General features: G+C 31.3%; 1 protein-coding gene across 1 annotated transcript in view; it reads left to right on the top strand.

The window, feature by feature from the left end:
* LOC126741884 (exosome RNA helicase MTR4) overlaps positions 1–25,913 on the top strand; it is an 81,632-nt gene extending 55,719 nt beyond the window's left edge. Inside the window, exons 9-14 of the mRNA XM_050448345.1 lie at positions 487–659; positions 711–911; positions 970–1,211; positions 14,219–14,455; positions 14,514–14,676; positions 25,511–25,913. Coding sequence (XP_050304302.1) covers positions 487–659; positions 711–911; positions 970–1,211; positions 14,219–14,455; positions 14,514–14,676; positions 25,511–25,831 — 1,337 coding nt within the window. The 3' untranslated portion in view covers positions 25,832–25,913. The remainder of the gene's footprint in view (positions 1–486; positions 660–710; positions 912–969; positions 1,212–14,218; positions 14,456–14,513; positions 14,677–25,510) is intronic.
* Positions 25,914–26,409: the final 496 nt, after the last annotated feature.

Below are 26,409 nucleotides of genomic sequence, written 5' to 3'. Positions count from 1 at the left end.
CATTATTGAGATGAGACTAAATGGTCATCATATTAAATAAAATCCTTTAAAACCCAAATTCTATCATAAATACTACTTATAATATCTGGGAATTAGTAACCACACAATGTAGTAAAAGTATAAAGCTATTGCTACTGGTTGTTATACTACGATTATACTACAATATTTAAAATTTGGGAGAACTTTGCAGTAATACCTGCCACCATCTTTTATCATAAGAACGTTACACAGTTTCTAACTAAATTACTTGAGACATCTGTTCCTTAAAATAAAATAAAGCCGATTCATTCACAGTAGTACCTTCGAATGTTTCCTTTGAGTAAATATTAAAGGTAAAGGTGAAATCATACATTTTTTCAGACATTTTAATCATGAAATCTTTATAATATGTGATACCTAGTTCATATAGAACACTGTTCAAAATTGATTGATATAACTCACATGAAGTTAAGCTGCCATTATAGCTATACGGTTGTGTTTCTTCAGATTACTTAAAAAAACTGGCCGAGTTTAATGAAATTGAAGTAAAAGAAGAGGACAAGGTTGCTACTTATTATGCAATAAGAAGGGAATTGGATTTTCTTGGCGTACAATTTAGAGAATATTTAACAAGACCACGCTATTTACTGCCTTACATGCAACCTGGAAGGCTTGTTAAGGTAATTTTAATTTAGACAGTTATAATAAAATATTAAAAACCAAGATTCTAGATTAAAACCGAAGAAGCAGAATACGACTGGGGTGCAATAGTCAACTTTAAAAAATTACAAGAAGTTCAAACTACAAGAAAACAGGGAAAAGTAAAAACAAAAGCTGTAACTAAAGTGATGCTGGATATTTTATTAAATGTAATCCCGGGAGAAGGAGAGAATGTTGAAAGTATTATACCAAAGCCTTGTATAGATGGACAGGTAAATTTTGCTCAAAAACATCTGTAACTGACCAGTTAATTTATTTTTTTGTTTGTAGAAAGGAGAGGTGGAAATCGTGAGTGTTGAATCCAAATATGTTACTCACATCTCACAGGTGCGTCTTTTCTGTCCTCCAGATTTAAGATCCAAAGATGCGCGTAAGGGTATGTACAAAGCTATAAAAGAAGTAAAAAAACGATTTCCTGAGGGTCCTCCTTTGCTGGACGCTGTAAAAGACATGAAAATCGATGATCCAGACTTCCTTGGTATCGTAAAGAAAATTGAGATTTTGGAAAAAAAGTAATTATTAGACAATTAATATCTGCTTGATTTAACTCTTTAATTAAATTTAAAACTTGCCCTATTGCGTTGAAAAATTATACATTTGCAATAAGCGTTTTTTAACTTTTGGTAAGCGGTAAGGGGCTATAGGAGAGGCTTAAATCCATATTTTCAGTAATTGGATAAGGGCATCAAAATTACTGATAATTTTTTAATGAAATATGTTTTTTTATAATCTCATTAGTAAAATCGTAAAATATGAAAACATTGCGATTTGTAATGAAAAAATTATGTGGGTATAGAAACACGAGTGTAATTTATTTAAACATTTCCTGAATAAATTGAGGACTCGATTCAAGTAAATTTAAATATTTTATTAAATAGAAAATACTAACAGAATAAAATTAAAATGGTTAAAGACTGCAAGAATTACAATGAAAAATTATAATTATTGTCAGGATATGACATTTTAGGGCGTTTTTAACAATAAAAATCCGCTTTGGCGGTTCGTCAAAAAAATTGCGGTCAAATTTTCGATTTTAGCAGAGCTATTACCGCTGTATTTTTCAATGCATTCCTTCCCTGGGATTTTTTACATAAGGAAAATATTAATCCATCTCAAATAAGCTAATTTATATAACAAACATGTATCTACAGTGGAACCTCTATAACTTGAATTACAATGGACTGCTAATTTACTTCGACTATATAAAGTCAATAAAAAAAAAAACTAACCTGACAAAGTTTCATCTAGAAAATACATACAAAAACTTATTTAACCCAGATACCCCTGACATTCTTAACGTTTGTTTTTTGTTATATACTTTTGTAAATCTACTTATTGGGTTAAAATAAACATATTTTTCTAGTAAAATTTTTTAGTTCCGCTTTTAGGTTTTTCTGTAAAAGCCGTCGGTTTAAACATACGGTAGCAATATAAGGTACTAAAACTCAATTATTCTTATAAACTTATAAAACTTTATTTAGAAACGAGATTTTTTTTTAACCAATAATAATAGATTAGTTTTTAGAATGGTAACTTAAAAAACACATTTTTGGATGAAGTGCAACATCACACTTCTGGCATCTGAATGCTGCTTGTTTGTGGCAAAATGCGCAGCGGGTTTGCTTTTCCTGATAATTCACAAGACGATCCATCCGATCATATCTGGGCTCATAATGCAGGTATTTGCCTGGTTTAGATGGTCCCCGTTTTGTTTCTTTCTTATATGTTTCTAATAATCCCACAGCAATACACGTCCTAAACTGCAAATGGTCCATTTTCCCGCCAGAATGTTTATGAAGTTGCCATGCGTTTTGTTCTGCCATATCCAAAGCATGTGAAAACAAGCAAAAATACCACTTCTTTCCTCTGATTCCTACGCGGTAAAGGCTTATATTTTGGTCAGCCCTATCAACACCGCCCATGTTTTCATTGTATTTTTTGATCAAACATGGCTGCTCAACATGTATTATTTTCTTTTCTTTCTGAGAGAAGCGTTTGACTTGCTGTGTCGGAAAAGGAGATGTTACATTTGAGGCGATTGTAACAACACTATTGTCATTCCATTTACATACAATATTTGTATACCACGGGATTTTTTCTTGAACATACTGGATTTTTCAAGAGGGCAATCTGTTTTCTCTCAGAGTTCCTGTACATTTGAGTCCCCTGGAGGTCAGCTCAGCCAACAGACGTAATGACGTAAAACAATTGTCACAAAAGATATGGAAAGGAGCTTTTTCACATTGAGACTAAATAATATCAGCAAACTGAAGTACAACACTAGCCCCTAAGCCAAGAGGACAATATTTTTCAGAAATAATAGTTGTGGACCCTTGATACGGCTCAAACCATTCAATGTACCCCTTTTTAGTTGTTCCCACCCATACCTTATAACCCCAACGAATGGGCTTTCCTCGGATGAACTGTTTTGATCGATGACCGCCGTAATAGGGTACCATCGACTCGTCCACGCTATGGCACTATTCAAGGGGTGCAAATGACTGAAATTTCTTCAGAGTAGAAAACAAAGGCCTCAGTTTCGAAAACTTATCGGTATTTTGAAGATTGTTGTTATCATTCAGGTGCAAATTCTGCATTATAAAACTAAAGCGATCTCGAGAAATCGCCGAATAGACTAACTTATTTCCTGCGTCACTGTTATTTTCCCAATACATTGACCGTCGAGGAAATTAGTTGTATCCAGAGAGCAGTAACACCAACGAAACATTTTATTTCACTGGAATGTATATCACCTTGGCGATTATGCTGAATAGCATACAAATTGGAATATTTTACAACCAAGTCAATAATTTCGTCATCTATAAACTGAAAAAAATAGTTCTAAAGGAGATAAAGAATTTTTTGGACCACTTGCGTTTACCCATTCTGGAAAATCTTGGTTGATGTCACCTTTTTTCCAAGAGTAATTTGGTTTTGAGGTCGATAATTTTGGTCGTTTTGTCGTAAGAAAGGTAGACAAAGGTAGGTCATCGTAGCTATCAAAATCACTCTCAACTGTAGTTTGGTTAGTCCCTTGTTTTCAAATATTACCTCAACTTCAGTCATCAGCTGACTTCCAGGGAGGTTGTTTATGTCCACTTCATTTCGTCGGAATGTTCATCAGTGTTATATTCATTTGCGTTAACTGGCGGAAGAACGGCAATAGCATCAGGAATCAACTCATCGTCATCAAGGTTTTCAATTTCTGCCATGAGTTCATGAAGTTTCAAGGGCCGCCTCCAATAACTGCAAATATAAGGAAAAAAATTGAATAATACCGGATTTTCCTACTGTCCGTTAAAACGGACATCGGTATTTGAGGTTATATTTTTGTCGATGAGATAAAAATTTTTAACTTATTTGTTTACAAGTATAAAGATTGATGTTTTCCAAAATTACTTATTCACAAGATGGAAAAATAATATGAATGAAGTTTATCAGTATATTTACCTATAATTATCCATTGTTTAGAAGAAACTAAGCACCTATTATTCCAAACACTTTCTCGCATACAGAACTCTCCCTTTAAGAGGTTAGAAAATAAAATTTCGCTAAAACATGCGTTTCTAACAACGAATAACCCAACGCCATCTAACGCAGAGTGACAGAGTTTCAAATCTGCAGCGAACTATTAGGTGATCGTTATAAAGGACGGTAGGGGTATCTGGGTTAAAGACAAAATTGAACAATGGCAAAAAAATTTATTTAGTTACTGTAAACTGTATTAAATACAAACTTATTATGTTTTTGAACAATTTGTTTATTATGTCGCTGTTGCTGTTGTTGGACAGGTATGTTTTTCTCTGACATCATCATTCTGTTCAGATCTCCGCCACAACTTTCTTATACAGTGTGGCCCAAATTGGGTGTACATGTATGGGTATCTTGGAAACTATAAGAGATAGAAAATTGGTTAAACGAGGAAAGTTGTAGGGCATTTAGTTACCAATTTAGTGCCGCTTTAACGGACCAGAACGATTTTACCTTTTTCCGACTGTAAATATTTGTAAAAATTTGCATTTTTGAAAAAAATACAACTTTTTGATTTTTTTCAAATATTTCGAAATCGGAAAGAGATAAAATCGTTCTAAAAGCGGCACTAAATTGGTAACTAAATGCCCTACAACTTTCCCCATTTAACCAATTTTCTATCTCTTATAGTTTCCAAGATACCCATACATGTGCATCCAATTTGGGCCACACTGTATATAGTGGTCTTGGTAGAAGTTATAGCTTCTGCGACGTTGCGGATGCCTGTACCCCTGCATCTTACTAACAGCTGTAAATTGTGTTTCACGATCAAAATGTTGCCTGCACAATTAAACAAATTCTCACAACATTAGCAGCAAAAATTGTACTGAGTACATTTTTCAATTTACCAAATATGCCTTAAAAAATAGAATCAACAAAAATAAGTTAACCTAATGAATGTGATCGGTATCTTCAAAGGAATGTCCAACAAATAAAGACAACTTATTTTGAAAACAAATTTTTTTCGTCCAAAAATAAAACGGCTTTTCTTCCTAGGGTACCAGGCCAGACCATTTTGATGTGTGTATATCGAAACCCTGTTTTAAATACACAACACAATTACTACCTTGAAAAGAAGAAGTTAAAATGTTATTAAAAGTAAAACTATTAATTAATATTTCTATCAAAATTAAAAGAATCTGTAACTAAAATTATTGATTTCAGTGTTAAATTCAAAAAGTAGTTTAATTTAGTTAAATGTTAAATTTTCCTTAGTTTTTAACATGGTAATTTTAAAACTATAAAATATGCCGACAATAATTTTCATACGGGATCTTCTGACTTTGATTATTTATTTAAAATACTTGTAAGTGTTATTAAGATTCAAATATTTACTCACTGAATGTTTTTCATTAATAGACGTTTTGTTAAAGTAATCAATATTTCTCTTATACTCTAGTCTGTCTTATCTGATAAAACAGACCTGAGTATAGGAGATATCTTGTCTCTTCTATCAAATATTGTCTTGAACAGATCATTTCTTCTTTGAATGTGCTTTATAATTTAAAAAAATTTCAGACACTACAATTTTTATATTTGGATAGGAAAGAGAAACTAACAAAGAAATTTGCCTCTTTATTAACATAAGCCATGATAAAACCTTTCAGGTAACATACTTTCAAAATGTGGCGTCAATGGTTTATTACTGTTTCATGGCTTTCGATTCTTATTTGTTTGTCGTGCTATTTAAGAGAATTTTTATTACCGGTAACTTTGTGGCACAATTTTTAATACTTATCATCTTTATTCATTTAAATTAAGTTACCATTCTTACGGTCTTTTCTACATAAACATAATCCAAAAGAAATATAAAGAGGATCGAGAAGAAGAGCATTCAGTTGCTAGGCTAAAATTGTTCAACATATTTTTTGAATCATTATGAACAAAACTCAAATAAATCTGCTCATTAAATTTTTATCATTAAAATATAATGTCAATAAATATAATAATTTATTGTCATACACTAAACATAAATTGATTTCACTTGAATAATATCTTGATTAAGTTTGGGTGATTCATTTTAGTACTACCACGCGAATAACTCTTTAAAAACGAGTGATATCAAAAACTTACCTCTACAAAAGTTGAAGGGTATGATGGGGGAAAATAACGGTGTCCTTGAATTTGACCTTAGGGTTCACTTTCAAAGTTATTTGAAGTCAAGAATATTTTCTTAAATAGAATCACCTCCTATTTTTGATGCTAGATTCAGAAAGTTTGGCGTTCTAAATTATATATAATATTTGTTGGTTATCTTGACAAGATGCAAAATGCTTAAGAATATGCTAAATATCTGTTTTAAGTTCTTTTTTTTAATAAACTTTGAGGGAAGATACCTTTGTAGTAATGGTATTTACATTAACTATAACAACGAATCCGCTGTTATAGTTAATGTCCGCAACGAATTCAGTAAAAACGTAGTACATATTAAAAAATTGGAGGGCAGGATATTTATATAACCAAATAACGATGATCTTGAATTTCACCGATATCTTATGTCAATATCCAAGGATATTTAAAGGTCATATTTTTTTATTTAACCTATAACTTCTTAAAGCGTCTCCAAAATTATGATTTTATAACGACGTCGACGTAAGTGAGTGAGTGCCCTTGTTTTTAAATCAAATTTTTCGGTATTATCTGTATTGTATCATATTTCCCCCAATCTCCAACTTTTTTTTGTAGAGGTAATTTTCTTGATATTATTCGTTTCTACATTAGAGTTATTTGCATATGTATTTTTTAATTTAGTCTTTACTTTAACATCCACCGCTCAGTAAGAATAGAAAAAGCTATTATACGAATATAGTGTGTAATATTAAATGGAAACGCAAAACTCTTAGGATACGTTTACTTGTTTGGAGGGCCGACGACAAAATTGCTTGCAGGTAAAATAAGTAAATAATTAAAGACGCAATAAATCATTTAAGCCTCTCGGATTACCCCCTAACAGAGAATAAACAAATGGGCAATAGCCTATTTCTTCACTAAAATTTTTATAGTGCCTTTAGGCCTTTTAAATTTGGAGGATTCCTAATAACGTTACTAGAAAGGCAATTTTGAATATTTTGGCGAGGTTTGTTTATCCAAAAAAATTAGGATTATTTCGACGTCTACCTGCTGCCGGCATTGCAGGCGGTACAAAGTTATTACCACAATTAAAAGGTATTTTAATCCCTCATGTAAAATATTGTGCCTCTGGCTCAAACATTTTATGATTTCTCGTAATTATAAAAGATGATGGGTAAATGTACATACCTTCACACTTAAGTACCACAATAATCTCGAAGTACTAAGAAACTGGGGTTTTTACGATATTTGCTCATTAGATTTTTTGGATATAGTTTGTAAGACATTCTGATTTAAAAGAAAGAAATCGTGGTTTGATATTTTTCAATTATTTTTTTCGAAAATTAATTTGCAAATTTATATATATTTTTTTAAAAATTACCAAGTGACGGTCAAAAAATTTTTAATAAATGTGATACACGTATAGTATCTTTTTGCTATAAGGCTCCTTAAGACGCAAAACCAGCCAATGAACATATTTAGTTACAAAAAAAATTATAAATTTTTCATGAGGGAAACTTGTTCAAAACGGAGGATGCGGACTTTTTAATAGTATTTATTGATTTAGCAAATAGTGCTTTACAGAAAACAGAAACATAAGTTATTGAATATAGTTCAAGAAAAAAAATTAATTAAAACAGAATGATTCGGTTAAACATACAAATGAACCGCTATTACTTACAAGCATAGCCAGGCAGAAATTTAAATGTAAATAAATAACTCTTTAACGATGCTTTTGCTTGACAGCTATAATAATTTATTACAAACATAGCATCTATTGGCGCTTAGTTATTAAATTTATTCTTCAGATATGTAACTTTCTTATTTATCAGAAAATCTTTATTTGGCAGCTTTAAAATAAATAAAAAAAATCGAAATAAACCCATAAATAGGACTTTAAGATTAAAAAGGTTTTTTTCCTTATGCAAATTATTAGTAAACGTTCGCCGAAGTTATCCTAACTTAACCTTACTAGCTTTCCAATAAGATATGAAAATCCAAACTTAAATTTGAAAAACTTTTTTCTACAAAAATCAAATCTTTGGAAGCAAGAACACTGAAAATAATCAAAATTTGTAACTATTTATTCACAAGCTTGAAAAGGTACCCTCTGAATAAACTTGCATTTATTGTTCGCTATGTGAGCCTCAATTAAGAAATATAGGACGGAAAAAGAACGCTACTGTATTCCGAATCTACAAAGTAGTATTCTTTTCCTTAAATGACGTTTTACAACAATACTAGTCACTTGAAATTTAAATGCATATAACGGGTGTCCCAATAAGAGCGCACGTTTTAATTGGTAAATAAAAGTTATAATTTATTTTAAACTGAGTGTTATTTATATTTTAATGTAAAGCCAATACACTGCAATTAAACGTGAAACACAGACTCTTATTCGTTTTGAGAAATTTTCAATTACATTTTCACATAATTGCGGCCCAATTTCACTAATAATACGTCTAATTTCGTTTTTCAACTGTGGAATTGTTGTTGGGTTATTAGCGTATACGAGGGATTTTAAAAAAACCCTAAGAAAAAAGTCACAAGGCGTTAAATCGCATGATCTTGCGGGCCAGTTCTGGTCCCCATTCCGTGAAATGACACGACCGGGAAACTTTCTTTGCAACAATTGAATTGCTTCACGTGTAGTGTGACATGTGGCACCATCCTGTTGGTACCACATACCGCCCGTATCCATACCATCCAATTGAGGCCGTAAAAACTCAGTGAGCATATTACGATAGCGTTCGCTGTTCACGGTAACTGCATTTCCAGCCTTGTCCTCTGAGAAGTACGGTCCAATTACTCCACCTGTCCAAAGTCCGCACCAAACAGTGACTCTTAATGGATGCATTTTCTTTTCATGACTAGGATTTTCTTTCGCCCCAAATTCGGCAATTTTGTTTATTAACAAAGCCATTAAGGTGAAAGTGTGCCTCATCGGTAAACAACATTTTTTTCGAAAAATCGACATCCATTAATTTGTTATTTTTGCAATACCCAAGAAGAAAATGAACGGCGCGTCGCATGGTCCACTGGCTTTAATTCTTGGGTCAATTGAATCTTATAGGCATGTAAATGAAGATCTTTTGTTAGAATTCGGTGGTTAGTGCTCTTCGAAATGTGATCCGAGATGACGGATAGATGTTCCCGGATTCTCGCCAACACTTTCACGCACTGCGGCAATATTTTCAACAGAACGGCTAGTACGGTGACGCACCGGTGTTTTTACATCCACGACAGAACCATTTTGTTCAAATTTATCAATTAGTCTTTGGACGGTCGTGTGATTTGGTGCATCGTGTCGACCAAAAATGCCCTGCAATTTACGAACTGTTTCCGCAAAACATTCTCTATATTTGTAGTGTGTTTTAACAATAATAATTCGTTGTTCGACCGTATATCGTTCCATGGCTACTAATCGCAAACTGTTTACATTATTCTTTTCAGTATTTTTTTTTGACATACTGCGATAAAAAAAGAATGCTGCAATTCAAAACGTGCGTTCCTATTGGGACACCCTTTACTACAAATTTATTATGAGAGTTCTAAGATTTTAAACGTAAAAGATCCTTAGAGTGAGGTCTTGATATCTCCCAGGCTAAGGAATAGGTCCATCACGCTGAAACCGCATACCCTGCCTATGCAGAGACATGTTTAAATTGCAGAGAAGTGTGAAAAATGTGGGCCAGTTAAATTAATGTTCATTATTCCCATCCTTACGTTTAGGTGAAATCTCCATTTTGAAATTTTTTGGCTATTTGTGATGGATTCCGCCTTGCTCCAAAGCGGATCAAAAATGTACATTACGGTAATTTGTTTTGACATCTTGGTAAGACTTGGACTCCTCTCTCCACAAGTTTTTTTGAATGAACATCAGAGGGATTCTTAAAAAAACTTTATTGGGTTTAGTATTTATTTATTATTGAATTTTATTAGATAAAAAATAATAGGGCCCTTTTTCATACATTTTTGTTATTTTTTTTTAAATTTAAATACCTTGAAAATTATGAATATTTGACCCATTTTTGAACATTTTAATATGTCCTGATCCCATAGCTTCTTAGTGTATAATAAGTTTTGTTATATGTAAGAAGTTCTATACTTCTATGGCTATTTGCCATGAATGTGCATGTTTTAAGTTATGAGACATTAATAAAGCTTTACTTTGAAAGAAGCCTATTGCCAGAAAATGTCCATAATCAATTAAGAATCTTTGTTACATTTTAATTGAATAGCTATAACGTGTGTATTGAAAAAAAGACTTACGTTTTAGCTCATACAGTATCGGACAAAAATAGAGCGACGCTTATAATAAAAATAAAAGAAAACATTATCAGATTGCGCCCTTAATATTTAGTCCACAAGCCTTTATTTGCGATTACCTGACGGCACCTTTGAGGCATGGAAGAAATTAAATTATCAATTATATCTTGATCAATATTTTTCCATATATTTTTAATTTCTTCAAATGTACTCTTTGTTTTTATAGGTTTTACTTCTAAGTTGCCTATCCACAATTTCCCACAGGTTTTCGATCGGGTTAAGATCGGGCGATTGGGCTGGCTATTTTATTTTCATTAAACTATTCTTTTATACATTTTGCTGTATGTTTTGGATCATTGTCGTGTTGGAAAACAAAACGTAGTGGCATATTCCATTCCGCATAAGGTAGCATGACATCTTCAAGGATATATTTATACTTATACGTTTGTAGTATTAATAGAAATATTGCAGACTGAAGAATTCAAAAAAGAATTGATCAACAATGAACCTGATATTATCCAACCTAATTTAGTTTTTTGGAGAACAGCATTATTACCTTGTATTTTTATTTGTCCCACGCTTACAAATTCCAAAAAATTGACGCTCACTTTGACTCATCACTAAAAAGTATTTTTTTCCATTGCTCTGGTGTCCAGTGAGCATGTTGTTCTGCAAACAGAAGACGTGCTTTAATATTCTTCTTACTAAGAAGCGGTTTTTTGGCAGGTTTGCATGCTTTTAAGCCTGCTTCAACTAGTCTGCGCTGTATCGTTCGAGAGGAAACATTAGAGCCCCCAGCTTCAGCCAGAATTTGCTTTGCCGACAGAAAATGATTGGCCTGGGAGATCCTTTTAATTTTTCTATCCAGTTTCTTTGAAGTTTTTCTCGGTCTACCCGTCTGTTTTTGGTTAACTACGTTTCCTCTAATTCGATAGTTCTGAATGGTCCTCGACACAACAGAATTTGAAACCCTTAGTTCTTTTATTACGTATTGTGGTGTTCCCGTCTTATACGATGCAATAATTCTTTCTTTAAGATCAATAGAAAAACTTTTACCACGAGGCATTTTTAAACAAAATATAGATTTGATACCGACCAAAACCGATATTTATCTACTAATGGTATGAACAATATCGACCAAGTCGCTTTATTTTTGTCCATGAAAAAATGCATTAAAACATACAACAATTTACTAATCTCTTGCTATTCATCACAAGAGGCAAAAAATGTTTAAATACTATTAACAAAGGTATGTACTGATACTACAAAATTGTTCCTAATTATAGGATAGTTTTATGCACACATTAGGTGTATTTTAATAACGGAGGCCCCACATTGCCTATAGATATTTCAAAATTGCGATAACAACTTTTCTTTTCGTTTTTTTCCTTTCATAATATTGATTTTATTTCTCAAACTTTTAATTTTCTGTATTTTTTGAAAATGTACCATAAAAGCCAAGTTTTGAAAATGCTTTGATTAAGCAATAAAAGTCATACTCACTTCAGTAAGGAGTAATTCCGATGCTATTCACATTTTTGTTAATAAAATTCTAATATTCATTTATATACTCAGCATCATTTAACTTAAAAAGATATTGATGTTCAGGGTATTGTTCAAGTTTCTTGAGTTGACCACTTACACTGTAGGTGATGTCTTACACTGTATTTTTGCTTTAATTAGGTAAATTACATTTTTGCCTTTATATTGTAACAAATAAAATTCTAAATATGGGTGATTTCCGCCAAAAAGTTGTTTTCATATTGTAAAAAGTATAAAATTTAAGTCGAACAGGTTACGTTTTACAATCACGCATTGTATTTTACTATTAAAAATAGTATATTAAAAGTAGAAGAATACGTCCTAAACTATGAGAATTAAATATTACATAAAAAAATTTATTACTTTACTAAATTAATGTAGCTTTTTACCGATTTTATTTTTTAGTCAAACTGTTAACTGATCAGCCAATTTTGGGGCTATTATTAATATCCTGATATGCAGCGTTTATTCTTATTACCAATTGCTCCTCTTTAACTAAGTTATTTAGCGTAAATGTATAATATTCAATCGCCCTAGATATAAAAAATTAAGTTTTTTTTAAGCTTAAAGTGTGAAGATACTTCATGATGCTGAAAAGCTAAAAATTACTACCAAAGGATTCTACAAAGTTAATTACAAAATGTTCTGAAAGGAGTAAAAAGTCAATCTATTATCCTATTCATATTTTAATTTTTTGATAAAAAGGATAAAACGAATATGGCAATTGTCCTCTGCACAAATATGAGTTTCTATAATTAAAAACACCATCTCTTGTGCATTGAGAGTCATCTATTAATAATCTCTGAAAGTTCATTCTATTTCGTAGAATCCTTGATTTATCTCAGATTTGTTAAAATTGAGAATTGTCAAGTTTATTCTATTAAGCCTTTAAAGTGTGGAATCGCACAATTAATGCTACGAGTGTGTATACGTACATTGGAGTCATATTCTATAAATTTTAATTAAAGCATGATAAGTTTAAAAGTTTTTGACAAAACAGCATTCTGTATCCATAAATAGGGACACCCTTTCTAATCTGTGGATCCCGCTTCTTATTTCCAAAATTATTAATCTGCAATTGATTCAGATTGTTTGTTGGAACCCCTATTGTTTACTTTGGATCCCATTAATTCAAATCCTTGAGATATTCTAAGTTAAGTATGATCAATTCGATCAATCGAAAAAGTTTCTGAAACCTTGCATAAATTGACCATTGTGACAAATTTCAAGATCAGATTAATGAGAACTTTTATTTTGATATTGAAAGAAAGGAAAGCCGCAATTTTTATGACTTTGGAATTTGACAGCAAGGTTAATATGTACCAGGTTGCAGTTTTTGTGATTGATTAAATTGATGATCAATTAAAAAAAACGGGCATCTCTAAAATTTGACATATTGTGTTCTGAGCACCTATTGGAAATTTCACCCTGAATTAACCTTATGGATATAAAATTTAAAGACTTATCTAAAACGTAACCCCACAGTTATGATTGCAGAAATCGATATCCATAGATAAAAATGCGTCACCCTGTTTAATAATGGACAATGTTTTTCTGTTTTAGTGGCAGAAAATAATACTCGGGCCTATGGTGTAAATCTAAATTTTTATTAAGATTATTCTTAGTAAAACAGAAAAATAATACTAAGCATCTTCAAATCGTACATACATACGATTTTGAAATGCATTTCTTTTCTTCCTTAGATTAGTCATCCATTATTCCATAATATAAGTATCGGCAGTAGTGTATGTTGGTTTATTGCGTCTTAAACCATGCGAAAAGTATGCCGATTTCGTGTGTATTAATTAACATCGTGGATTTACTCGACGAAGTGTTAAATAGACGACATTACATTTAACATTAACAAATGGATCTTTATAAAAGAATATGTCCATGTAAATTAACATAAAACCAGACCTTTGCAAAACATACTATAAGTTGAGGTTTCTAATTGTTGAGGTTTTTAAACTTTTATTAAAAAAAAACTAGATCTATTATGTTTGAAATTCTCTAATAACTTTGAAATCAAATCGTTTATCAAGGAATAGAAGGGCATTAAAAACTTACACATTTCTATTCTCAAGATTAAAACCAATAATATTTTTAGGCTTTACGATCATCCATTGCACAAAAGTGAAATCTTAGCGACCGAATATGATAAGTACGAAAAAAAAGTGATGGCTGAAACGGCTTTATCCGAAGCAAAAGAGAAACTGTTAAACGCCAAATCGGTACTGCAGTTGGACGAGCTAAAGTGTCGCAAAAGAGTTTTGAGACGACTAGGCTATTGTACTAGTAGTGATGTTATTCAGTTAAAGGGACGAGTTGCGTGCGAGTTAAGCAGGTAGGATTACTAATTGTATATTACATTACTAGACGAAATTTATAAATATTTTTTATAGCGCGGACGAATTATTAATAACGGAAATGTTATTCAACGGTCTTTTCGGCAGTCTAACGCCCCAACAGGCCTGTGCATTGCTAAGTTGTTTCGTTTTTGATGAAAGATCGAACGAGTCACCTAAAGTGTGTGATGAACTGACTGGGCCTCTACGACAAATGCAGGTATATTAATTTAACAATTTTAATTTTATTTTACATAGACTTCTGCTACACTGGACGATTTTGGTCAGGTAACTAGTTGCGCAACTCTGTTCTCCCAAGCAAATTACTTTGGTAAACAGTTGTGCGACTATGTTACTATATTTTCTTGGACGCCTAGTCTTCGACTTTTCAAATTTGACAATTGGGATCTGAACTGAGAAGAAAAAAGAGATCTGTATACATTTTTCGTTTGCTCTCGCTATTTTTCTAAAGCCATATCGGAAAAATATTCGTCTTTTGTTCTCAGTTCGTCTTTTTAACTATCAGTTTGAGATACCATATGGTAACACTTTTTTTTAAACTCCTTATCGGGCAGAACATGAAAGATGGTCTGACATTTAATATACTTTCACTGTGTACTAAAAATACATTTGTAATAAGGTAATGATGAGTTTTAAGTTAGTACACGCATTAGCAACAAAGTTAAAACTTCGTATCCATATGGTCACATGTGATGATAAAATAATACAATTTTTCATTTTATTTAAATTCATTTATTCGACGAAAATCAAAACGTGATTTCTTTTTTAGGGAAAATTACATTGTTTTTTATGTATTTAAGTGAAATGTTTGAAAACAATTTTTTGTATCGGTAAGGCATAACCTACAGTCGTATTTTTCGCACTTGAGTCGGCTTGTGCCTTTCACACAGAGCCGGCATCTTCCTTTGCTTGTATGTACTGGCGAGTATGACTTGAAAAATAGTTATCAAAAAAAAGAGTTGATTTATCAGATTTTGATAATGCAATTACAATTCCGGCGCCAAATTCCATTTCAATTTCATTCTGGCTTAGTTCATTTATACTACCATTGAGCGTTTCAAAAGTAGTTCCACCTTGATAAGGTATAAAGTCCAAGATATACCCAGACACACCGGCATTAACAAAAAACTTATAACCCCATTTATGAGTTAAAGGTTTCCCGCTCGTGTACCTTTATAGGCAACCATGGTTTCATCAACAGAATATTCATTTTCTGTATGATTCTTTCGGAAATTGTTCCTGAGGCTATCAATCAAAGGCCTGATTTTGAAATATCTATCTTTGACGTTTTCGTCTATGTCCTCATTATTGTTAAAATGGATATTACATCTCAAAATTTTAAATCTTTTGGCATAAGAGATAGGCTTGAGCTAAGTCGTGAATTTAAATTCACAAGTATAACTGTCAACGCGATTTTCTATTCACTGTGAATATAACCTGTGAACGTGAATTCGCATGATAATAAGAAGAGTATTACTATTCTGTGTTTATTGTGTTAAGGATAGTTCATACCCAGATACAAATATTAAGGGGGCTAAAAGTAAATATTATTGACAATGACAACAATGATTCATTGTTATCACATTTGAAAAATTATATATTTTCATAGACATTTTTAAAGCTAATATCACGATGTCTCAATAAGAAATATTTATCTTTAAAAGTTTAAAATAATGATAAAAACAAAGATATTTTAATATTCGACTTTCCTCAGAAATTGATAAATTAAAATATTCTATCATAATAAAAATCCAGTAAAAAAACTAAATAAGCATGACAATCTAAAATATAATATATGTACAATAAAAATAATTTATAAAAAATAATTTGTTCTCTAGTTTTTCCCCGATGGGAGTAAGATAGTCTGTTTAACGACGGCCAATCGCTGATGAATGAATTACTTCTTTCGGTTAATTTCAACGCGCATTCGTTTGTCTTTATGTGAACACATTTTGACATTTCACAGTTTATTTTCAAGTTGTCATCAAGTCGTGAATGTGATTTTTTATTCACAGTGAATGATTCACAGGTAGTGAAATTTTGCTCAACCCTAATAAGAGATGCTACCTGGTTAATTCGTGTACCATTTGCCCAATAATCCTCGTAGGATGGAAGATCTATTATACCCATCAACAGCATAATCGCTAGAAAATCTGTCATTTCCTTTTGGTTTGTAGCTACTCAAGTACCAGTCTGTTGAGTGCTGTATAGATTTGTTTGGTCCACTATGTTGTTTATTATGTCAAAGGAAAACAAGTTCGTAAAATATTCTAAGGCAGTAAGAATCGTTTTATTGTTTTTCGGAAGAAAGGTTGCGTCTCTATTAGGCTTGGGAACATCTTCTTTTGTCCATGAAAATGTAGCACCTACTGGAATTTTCTTTTTTTGTTTTTCTGGTGGTTTAAAAGAACTTCCTGCTAAAAAAAAGGAAAAACTTTAGGTTTTAATTTAGATCATAATATACAAGGTAAGGTATTATGGTTTACCTGGGAATGCTGAAGTTTTCCCTTTTTTTTTTGATGGTGGTTTAGAAGAACTTCCTGCTAAAAAAGAATTGTAAAATTTTGGGTTTTTATTTAGAATATAATATTAAGCAAGGTTTACCTGGAACCTGATTTGTATAAGGCAACATTTTGCGTCTAATTTGTTCTAACGTCATGTTTTCTTCTTCGTCCTCATTATCCGATTCATCGGAATCTAAAATTCATAAAATCTGTTTTATATAAAACTACATACAGTTTATTTATTAGGTACCTATGACTTGTACTTTTCTTTTCTTTTGAATTGCCGCCAAATAAATATTTTCCTCATCCTCAGAGTCCTCCGATCCATCTGAAACTTGAGGAAGCTTACATTTCTTCTTACCATAAAATGAGAGAGGCGCTATTTGGTCCAAATTCAAGAAAATGTCGTCCAACTATTATTTTAAGTATAGTTACTTGTAAAACTAAAAAAGGAAAAAATCCAGTAATGGGCAATGTGGTTATAGTTACAAGCATTCAAAGTCAAAATTGTGGTTATTTTGTAAAAAGTATTTAGGTAAACTAATATCAAAATATAAATACCTGTATATCAACGACACTAATTGCCAAATTACACAAAAAACAAACTTATATTACACCTCATATTAACACCTTTTACACCGGCAAATCACATAACCTATAAAATTAGCGCGAAGAGCCATGAACACGTGAATATATAAATATCAAAAAGCCGTATGTCGGCTAAATTCTGAATTTCCCCCTCCAAGGCTATTTGTGATCGCATGGTGCCATTGCCCGGGAATCGGTTTACTACGCGTAACTCGAATAGCAAGCTTTTGAATATATTGTTACCATATGACTACATGTTCCAAAAAATAGCACACGGATCGGCAAATGTTAAACCGATAAAGGGTTAAATCTCTATTGTAATAACCGTTTAGTGAAAAGTTCCAAGTGGAAGATCATCTGTTATTGCATCATCATCATCTGTCATACACGGCAACTAATCGGCCGACCAAAATCACCCAGTGGAGTATCATCGCATGTAGTAGAATAATCGTAGCATGTAAACAAACAACTAACAAGTGATTCGATTCATATTGCAATTTTTTTTGGCATGCAGTAGTAGCTAGAGAGTATTAGTAGAGATCAATAAAGATACGTAAATAATTTAATTTAATTAAAATAAAAAGTTATCAGAAGGTAATAAATGAAATGAAACAAACTTATAGCGAAAACGAACTGTATATTATAAACTACTCAAAACGAAATAGGCACCACTTTTGTAATTAATTATTTTGCGTATTTATTTTTATTTCTAAAAACTGTCAAAACTAACATAACAACAAAGCAATAACCTCAACAAAAAACAATTAAAGAACCTAAAAAAATCTACTAAGAAAAACAACAAAAATCTATTTCTTGATAATAATTAAAACAAAAAATATATTAAATTATTCTAAAAAAAAAAAAACCAATAACACAGCATAAAGAAATCAAGAAATCAGCAGTCGCACTTCAATAAAAATACATTGCCTTGAATAAGCGAGTTCGGTGCATGTGTACTAACGCAGGCGCGGCATATTTGCTTATAGTAGGGATGCCGCTGACACTCGCCTACGGTCCACGCGGCTTTTGCCTTGGCTAGAGCCGGACTTAAACATTTTTTTAGATATTATTATCTTGCAAAATAAAAATACCTACATAGTACAAATATTTATTTTTTAATATTAATAAAGTTCATACATTAACAAAATATTTAAACAAAAATAAACATCGCATTTCTACATCTAACAACGACGATATAGAAGAATACGTGCAGGAAGTTAATTAGGTATGTATCATAAATTTAAGAGACCATTTTTTGAGTAATTTTAAAACAAAAAGTTCATATAAACATATGTCCAGAAATTCTTCGATCTCAATATACAGGGTGTTAAAATTTAACAACAACTAAAATATACGCAACTGACTTTTGTGCGATTTTTATTATGTTCTCTGGATTATACAAATAAAACTTTTTTGTCTCTTGAATTGAGTTTGGTGGGATTGCGCAGTAACGAGGCAAGATCTACTAACAGAAGCCACATCAGATGAATGTGGGAAGGTTTTAACTAAATCTGAAGAAAATGAATAAAGTTAGTTACAAATACCGGATGTAAATATTTTTCAAAATGTTTACCTTGGCATAATTCTTTGGTTGAATGCGAATATGTGCTTTCTAGTGCAGGAAACAAAGTACCTACAGAAAAGTTTCATCTAAAATTGAATAACATGTATAAAGTTAATTATAAATATCGCATGTAAATATTTTCAAAATTTTTACCTTGACATAATTCTTTCGTTGAATGCGAAGATGTGTCTTCTAGCGTTGGAGAAAAAGTTATATAACAGAGGTCACATCGGATGAATGCGGAAAAGCTTCAACTAAATCTGAAGAAAATGTTTAACATTAGTTTAAAATACTCAATGTAAATATTTTTCAAAATTTTTACCTTGGCATATTTTTCTGGTTGAATCTGAAGATGAGCCTTCTAGCGCTGCGAATAAAGTGGGTTAACTTAATTTTTTTGTAATCTGTTGTGTAAATCGTTTAGAAACATCTTGTTTTCAAAATGCCTCCCACAAATTTTATAAGAAAGAGTATGGAGGTTCTTCTTTGTTATCAAATCTTCTCTGCCAGAAGCAATTGCCCAAATTCTTGCCCTGAAGTAAAAAAAATATTTACGGCCGAGTGCAACATCGTAGTAAAATAGTTGCCATCCTGTATATCCATAGAGAGACTGATTAAAAATATGCTAAAAACGGATTATTGTTGGGCACACAAGTACGCAACTTTTTTTTAATTTACGGTTTCCGATTATTCTATTTCTATATTTATCCCCCCCATGTACCTCATTTTATTCTAATCACCTTGTATAGATCTGTTTTTTCTCTATTATATAATATGAAGTAATTATTATAAATTATAATAATCATGATAACTTATTGCTATGTACTTACCTTTCTGATTCTCTTGGAAATCTAAAAAAACTCAAATCACAATTATTTGAATTGTTCTTACATCAAACAGCCGCACAACGACTCATTCCCCGCGATTCTGTAGCCAATTTAATCAAAATCACAAAACAAACCCACAAAAGTTTTTATAAAAAACGCTACGCTTTGTAAAAACGCTATCAAAATAGTCACTAAGTACGGCGCTGAACTAGGCGATACACCTGTGAACACAGTTCGATAAACAGTGAGCTCGGCATCCGGAGAACATGGCTGTGGCATGGCTAAGGATGCTATTAGTTCGCTTACATTTTCGAGCGGAGTGCGACTGCTGGTTTCTTTATGCTGTGCCAATAATGTGAATAGCCTCCTCGAGCTCGTACGACCTCTGCACACCGACGGGGCATAGATTCAATTAAATTTGCAATCACAAAACAGAAAAATAGAAGTGGGGTGGTTGCATACAAACTGATAGAAATTCCTCTAGTGGACGTGCCTAATTGGACCAATCAAAATGGTAGAAAATGGTGGCCAAATTAAGGCGGGAAATCAAATTTCATTTAATCTGATTATCTTATTATTTTAGCCATATCTAAAGCAAACGCCCAATCAAAAAGGTACTTATGGGGACTTTTTGATTAGGTGTTGCATGCATCAGATATTGATCAGAATAAAAATAAAACTCTTCATTAGCTTTATTTTACATATCTAAATGAGTTAATTTACTGCAATAAATTAACAATAGTATACTAGATATCATCAATGACAAAATGGAAATAAAACAATGTTTTTTTTTAATACATTTATTATTTAATTTTCCTGAAAAAAAATAAATTAGAATTAATCTAAAAATGTTTAAACGATTTTTTTTTAGCTCTGAACTACCCTAGTTTTAAATAGATTAGAAAAGGTTGTGAAGATTTTTGTGCAATTTTCTTAACATACATACAAAGACACTACCATTAGGTTAATAATATCCCTATTTTACTAAAACTAACAACATTTGATGGAACTATAATATTCATAAAAACTTAATTGAAAGACACATGTCTACATAAAATAAAAAGAAACTCTTAAAAAACACAAGTTAAAACAAAAACATTTATTCTGATCTATTCTGGGTGCTCAGCTCTCTTATACTTATGTCTCGTCTCAGTGAACACAGGACCTGATATGATATGAGCATGAAATAAAATAAAAAATAGGCAGTGCAAACCTTATAAATGAATTCACTAAATGATTCATGTGAAAAAAAAAACAAAATAAATGTGTAAAGCCAACAGTAGTATCAGTGTTATTAAAATTTGTTGGAGAGAACTGATCAGAACAAATTCTATAGCTCAAAGTCTTTACATTGCATAGTCTTTAGATGCACTCTCTCTCCATATTTTTCTTGTAATGGACTGAAGGAACTTGAAAAAATCTTTCATTACTATGTTTATCAGAACCATTTAAAATATACATACTCTTACATGAAGGTTATTTATAGGAAAATTTTAATCAATTTTTTAATTGTGGAAAAGAAAATGAGAGGCTAGACATTTTGTAATATGTATTTTATAATGATCAAGTTAAAAATTAAATATTTAAAAAGTGAAACTTCATTGAAATCAACTGAATTTGATTTTTTAAAGACTGAAGATTGACAATACAAAAACATAATAGTAATAAATAAAATCACATTTTCTTACCAGAAACCTGCAAATCAATTAAAACTACTCCCAATATTAAAAGAAAAGTTTTTAGAAAAAAAGTAATGAATCTAAAATAACATCCTTCTAGCAAATAGCAAACTCAACCCACAAAAAAACAAAATAAATGTGTAAAGCCAACAGTAGTATCAGCGTTATTAAAATTTGTTGGAGAGAACTGATCAGAAAAAATTCTATAGCTCAAAGTCTTTACATTGCATAGCTCTCTCTCCATATTTTTCTTGTAATGGACTGAAGGAACTTGAAAAAATCTTTCATTACTATGTTTATCAGAACCATTTAAAATATACATACTCTTACATGAAGGTTATTTATAGGAAAATTTTAATCAATTTGTTAATTGTGGAAAAGAAAATGAGAGGCTAGACATTTTGTAATATGTATTTTATAATGATCAAGTTAAAAATTAAATATTTAAAAAGTGAAACTTCATTGAAATCAACTGAATTTGATTTTTTAAAGACTGAAGATTGACAATACAAAAACATAATAGTAATAAATAAAATCACATTTTCTTACCAGAAACCTGCAAATCAATTAAAACTACTCCCAATATTAAAAGAGAAGTTTTTAGAAAAAAAGTAATGAATCTAAAATAACATCCTTCAAGCAAATAGCAAACTCAACCCACGTTTCTAGCATTCATTGAAATGAAAAACAAACTCAAATGGTATGACAATGACAAATGATGTTCATCAGTCAATATCAACAACTGTCTGTCAGCTCCCTGTCAATTTTGCCAAGCAAGATGACCGACATACGATTCCGATTTTCATCATACAAGCTTCATACATGTGTTTGCAATTGTCTCCCTTCTGATACTATGCCACTCTTCCTGAACTATGTTTTCAAGTTTTTCCAAATTTTGGGTGAGGGAGGGGGTGGCTGGCGATTCCTTATCCTTCTTTTAAGGTGATCCCAAAGATGTTCAATAGGGTTAAGGTCGGGAGAATTTGCTGGCCACTCCAAAACCTCAATATTTTGCTCTTGAAGGAATTCTGTTATTAGCCTGGCAATGTGGGATCTTGCATTGTCTTGCCGTTACGTGGACTTGCAGCGATTTGATGTTTTGAATATGAAATATCATATCATATGCAGTAATAATTTGTTGCACTTTAATGGTGGTCAGAAATCACAAAATTTATGTTAAAGGAAATTTTTTCAAATTATATCTACAATTAATTTTTATATTATTTGATCCCATTTAGCCTTAAAAGTAGGAGTAACTTTATGTATTGAGGTCTATTAAAAAAATGTTAATTATATTATATATATTATTATTAATAACATTTTTGCAATGTCATCCAATTAAGTCTTTTGTTTTCTGATAAATACAGCTTTACACAGCGCCGCTATTGATATAGCAATACCCTCAATATATAAGGGCAGAATTTGCACAATACCCTGATGATATTAGCTCTTTTTTTCATCGTTTCAATGACTATTTATCACTCGTCCAAAATAATGTTATTAACTTTAACTTATATTTGATTTAGCAAACCCACAAATTATTAAGGAGACTTAAATCGAATAATGATTCTGACTAGATCAGTCATGCCTGAGATACATGTTGAGTAACCTAAACAGAAATTTGTATTTAAGATTAACATGTTGTCAACAACTTCACAGAGAACATTTTAAATTGACCTTAATGTTTTTATATGTTATCAACAGTACCATTTCTTGAGATCTGAGAGTAACCAGATTTGATAATTGTAGATGTTGATTTTGTTGATGTTTTGGCAACAAAAAAAAACTATTGCCAACATTTTGAATGATAATGAATTCATACTTAGAGCTCTGTCAAGAATATAAAGCTACAAGCTGTGTTCCATGACCAAAACATTTATCACGTATAAATCCTATAAATAAATATGATTGCTTATTAGTTTTTGGATGTGTTGTAGCAAATGTCATTTTTTTTGCCTAAAAACCTGATGAAAACTCAATCAGGGCTAATGACACATGACCACATGACAAAAAATGCAAAAAAAGTATTAGGCACATTATAACTTTAGACAGTTAAAAATTAATGAAAATTACTGAAATATATAAATCTAAACTTAAAACACGACTTAATCCATGTGTGGCTATATACTATTTATTGAGGTATAGTCTAGTAATTCATTAAAATATTATTTAAAAACATACATATTTTAAAACCCAAAACTACTTTGATGTAAATCAAAACATACACTACAAACACATTATAGATGATATGATCGTTACTAACATATTTTAGGGTTTATTAAAACATATTCACACGATGCTTTTTTACGTTGTGTTCCATTGTTAATTTGTTCCTATGTTTTATTTTCGATTTAAAAATTTCACCAATAAATAATTTTTACTTTGCTTCTAATAAACAAAGTACATTTTGAATTTGGATAATTTTTATTTCCCTCAATGATAATCTGATTACGCAGAAGTATTACAATATTTAGCGAGGTGTACGAAAATGAATCATATAACTATTATCAGTTAATTTTCTCAGTCGAATGCATATTTTTCGTTTTTTTTGGATTATATTAATTATTTTGTTTTTGACAACAAACATTTTTTTAGCCCTATAATCTTAAATTTGACGACATTTGGAACTTATTTCAATTTAACCCAGGCATTTGTGGTTTATTTTTCTGGCATTTATTAACCATCTGTTCTAGGCTTTTGGAGAATGATTTATTTTATTTCACACATTTATCGTTATTTCAGCGATGACCTTTTCTTTTTAACGATAGTTATTTTAATTACAAACCTCTGGTGACAATAAATTAATCAAATACATATTTCCTCCAATAAAAATTGCAATTAGATAGATATACCTATAAAATCGGGTGAATTCTTGTAACAATAGGCTATAAAAGTTGGGTTTCTTTCTCTACCGATATTCTATTAGCCCCATCGTAAATAATTTATTGCCAATGTGGTAAAATTTAAACGTTTTAGATGGCCGTTATCGTTATTATGCATATAATGCGTGTATAATATATATGTATTCCTATAATATAACGTATGATAATGTTGATATTGTAAGATGGCTCTTTCTTCCTCTTCGTTTCATTTGCACGTAACCTACTACAGATCGGGCAGAATTGTTTTCTCCAACAAGTATCACTTACCGACACAGGTAATTAATTAAGGTAGAAATTAGATGGCAGCACGTTTTATCACATAAACAAGTATCTCGTTTTTCCCGACTTTCCCCAAATATTTTCCAATCTAGGCTGGAATGTAGAGCTTGCTAATTAGCAAGACTTAACGGACAAATCTGAATTGTCAGTTTTTTAATTATGAATTAGGGGTCAGTTTTCTCTATGGCTTCTTAAATTTTATTCCAATACATCCTGTAGATTTGATTCACTTTCCTATCTGTTGGGTGTTTCATAAGGATAGACATATTATTAATTGCCATTGTTTTATTAGTGCCTAATAATTTTAAAATTTTCAATTCTAGAATATATATAATAATAATTCATATATAAATTTAATAGATTGTGAAATATTTACAATAACCAACAAAAAAATTACACTTCGTAAAAAACTTCTAAATCAAATGCACTAACAGTTTTGACTGTACTTTTAAAACCTGCAAGTCTAATTATCTGCAAGGAATGACTGTTAATATAGAATATGTGGTTTAACTATAGCAGATTAGATCGAAATATTTTTTGGCCTCAGTCGAATCTGGCAGCTCTAACTTGTGATTATGCTTAGCTAATAATTGTCGAGAAAACATTTTACGGCTATATTTATAACAAACACATTTAAGTTGAACTCTCTATATATGTAAATATCCTCCTAAAGCCGATTGTGGTTGATTTTTCGAACATTTTTTCACTAGGACTTGGCACGCCGCATAGCAAAAGTAAGCAACGAGGCGCGCTTACCAATAGACGAAGACAAATACGTCGAACAATTCAAACCATTCCTTATGGAAGTTGTATTTTCTTGGGCGAATGGCGCTTCTTTTGCTGATTTATGTCAAATGACTGAAGTTTTTGAAGGATCCATCGTCAGGTGTATGAGGCGACTCGAGGAATTACTAAGGCAAATGGTGCAGGCCTCCAAAACCATTGGTAATATTGAGTTAGAGGATAAGTTTAATCATGCTATTAAGATTATTAAGAGGGACATAGTGTTCTCTTCAAGTTTATATTTATAATTTGTTATTTTAATCTATTTTCGGTTTGTACATTTAAAACCTTAGTTAATTTTTTTCAAATAATAAATTTTGTTTTAAAATTTTTCCGGATTTTTTTCGGTGTATAGGTAAATTAAAACATTTTCATTTATATAGATGCGTTAAAACTAAAAGTACGCCACTGACTCGCACACGCATTTTTATGACTACGCGTGTTTTACTTTAGTTACAACTTAAAAAATATATAATCGGTTCTTAGGAGCTTTTTTGCTTAATTTCGTCGAAAGAGCTTCGAGAGAAGAACTCGAGTTCGAGAAATATTTAAAAAAAAACATGTATATAAACAAGTAGCCTTAAAAATGCAAATATCTCTTAAAAAAACAGAATGCACATAAAAATTGAAATAAAACCGTAAAATTAAGATATACAGTGTGACCCATTTGTTTTCGGGTCACCCTGATAAAAAGTTTATTTTTAGTGCGATTTTGCTCGGGTTTTTTTTTAAATTTTAGGTCCAGAAAAACTGCATCATTATAGCAAATAAAAATTCTGCCATGCAAATTCCAAGGCCTACTAATGTCAGTTTTTAAGGGCCAAAT

The sequence above is a fragment of the Anthonomus grandis genome, chromosome 11, assembly GCF_022605725.1.
Source record: "Anthonomus grandis grandis chromosome 11, icAntGran1.3, whole genome shotgun sequence".
Taxonomy (NCBI): domain Eukaryota; kingdom Metazoa; phylum Arthropoda; class Insecta; order Coleoptera; family Curculionidae; genus Anthonomus; species Anthonomus grandis.
This window is presented reverse-complemented; position numbering and strand designations above follow the sequence as displayed.